This window comes from Sinocyclocheilus anshuiensis, unplaced genomic scaffold (genome assembly GCF_001515605.1).
Source record: "Sinocyclocheilus anshuiensis isolate Anshui unplaced genomic scaffold, SAMN03320099.WGS_v1.1 scaffold1101, whole genome shotgun sequence".
Lineage (NCBI taxonomy): Eukaryota > Metazoa > Chordata > Actinopteri > Cypriniformes > Cyprinidae > Sinocyclocheilus > Sinocyclocheilus anshuiensis.
Genome location: NW_015558562.1, coordinates 197,628 through 199,553, shown reverse-complemented (window position 1 = coordinate 199,553; position 1,926 = coordinate 197,628). Strand labels below are relative to the sequence as shown.

General features: G+C 39.2%; 1 protein-coding gene across 1 annotated transcript in view; it reads left to right on the top strand.

The window, feature by feature from the left end:
• The first annotated feature begins 642 nt into the window (after positions 1 to 642).
• The window catches only part of phox2a (paired like homeobox 2A), a 5,645-nt gene continuing 4,361 nt past the window's right edge, over positions 643 to 1,926 (top strand). The window contains exon 1 of the mRNA XM_016474981.1: positions 643 to 882. Within this exon, the coding sequence (XP_016330467.1) occupies positions 660 to 882 (223 nt within the window). The 5' untranslated portion in view covers positions 643 to 659. The remainder of the gene's footprint in view (positions 883 to 1,926) is intronic.

Here is a 1,926-nt window from a genome sequence, read left to right as displayed (position 1 = left end):
AGGTTCTCCAGATTATAAAAAGGTAAGAAAGAGATGGTTCTTTAGTAACACTTTATTTGAAGGTGTCCTTGTTACACGGTACATGTAATAACAATACAGTGTTACTAACCCTATAGTAAGTACATGAAGTTAATTAGTATTACTCAGTACTTAAATGTAGAACTACATTGTAACAATGACACCTTCAAATAAAGTGTAACCGAACCTTTGACCGAATGGTTCTTTGTGGAACCGAAAATGGTTCTTCTATGGCATCGCTGTGAAGAGCACCTTTCTTTTTAAGAGTGTTAACACAGAAAGAGGATATTTCAAAGGAGCAAATATAAAGAAGGAAACTGACCATGAGGATGAGGATGATGATGATGGAAAGGGTTAACGCGGAGGTGCATTAGAGATGCATGGAGGCGCAGAGGGGAGGAGGCGTTCAGCGCTGAGACATTGTCATGCAAACAGAGACCACCGCCTCGCCATTGTCTCCTGGACACCAACTTTATTATAAACACACCGCTTTATTATAAACCCCCCGCGAGCCGCCCGCCGCAGCAGAGCACCGGAACACCGCCACCGAGAGACACGCGCTGGATACCGCGAGAAAACAACGCGTTCCGCTGGAGTTTGACGCCGCAACCGGAGCTTTCGCGTCTCCGTCCGCTCTCCACATGTACAAAATGGATTACTCGTATCTGAACACGTATGACTCGTGCATGGCGGCGATGGAGGCGTCGGCGTACGCGGACTTTAACTCGTGCAGTCAGGCGAACACGTTCCAGTACAACCCGATCCGGACCGGCTTCAGCTCCGGCCCGGGATGCGCTCCGCTCGGTTCCGCCAGCTGCACTCTGGGCGCGCTGAGAGAGCACCAGCCCGCGCCCTACAGCACAGGTAACACACACACACACACACACACACACACACCACTCAGATCACACACAGACCAACAATGTCACACAGGAGCTTGAAACTCTTCATATGTGACCCTGGAGCACAAAACCAGTCATAAGGGTCAATATTTCGAAATTGAGATGTATGCATCATCTGAAAGCTGAAAGCTTTCCATTGATGTATGGTTTGTTAGGATAGGACAATATTTGGCTGAGATACAACTATTTGAAAATCTGGAATCTGAGGGTGCAAAAAAATCAAAATATTGAGAAAATCATCTTTAAAGTTGTTCAAATGAAGTTCTTAGCAATGCATATTACTAATCAAACATTAAGTTTTGATATATTTACGGTAGGACATTTACAAAATATCTTCATGGAACATGATCTTTACTTAATATCCTAATGATTTTTGGCATAAAAGAGAAATGTATAATTTTGACCCATACAATGTATTGTTGGCTATTGCTACAAATATACCCCAGCGACTTAAGACTGCTTTTGTGCTGCAGAGTCACATATACAAAATATAACAGGTGTCAAATGATAGACGCATCACTGAGTTCCAGAAATCCGTGAACAGGTGATCCACCTAAAACTCTTTTTTCTTATTTTAAAATATAAAGCTCATTTTTAATGATTTAATTATGAAATAAAGGGATAAATTGTCTTTAAAATTTGGATAGCCGATACCCAGTTGCAAAGTCAAACTAGAATCCTAGTTTTAAGAGTTAAATGGGACCGAATTTAAATAATTTATGTTATATAATTTGACGCGCAAATTCATTTAAAGTAATTAATTTAATTATGTCTTACAGATCAATAATTAAACAGAGCGTTTATTGGATATGAAAACGAGAAACGAATTCATCCTGTCTCGACTGATATTTCTGTGCGGTAAATTATAGGCCAAATATAATTATTATATTCACGGAATTTCACAGAATTAGAATTAGGAAGTCTATAATTTAAAATTATATATATATATATATATATATATAGATACTGTATACTTTTGTATATGATCTTTTTTTTTTTTTTTTTT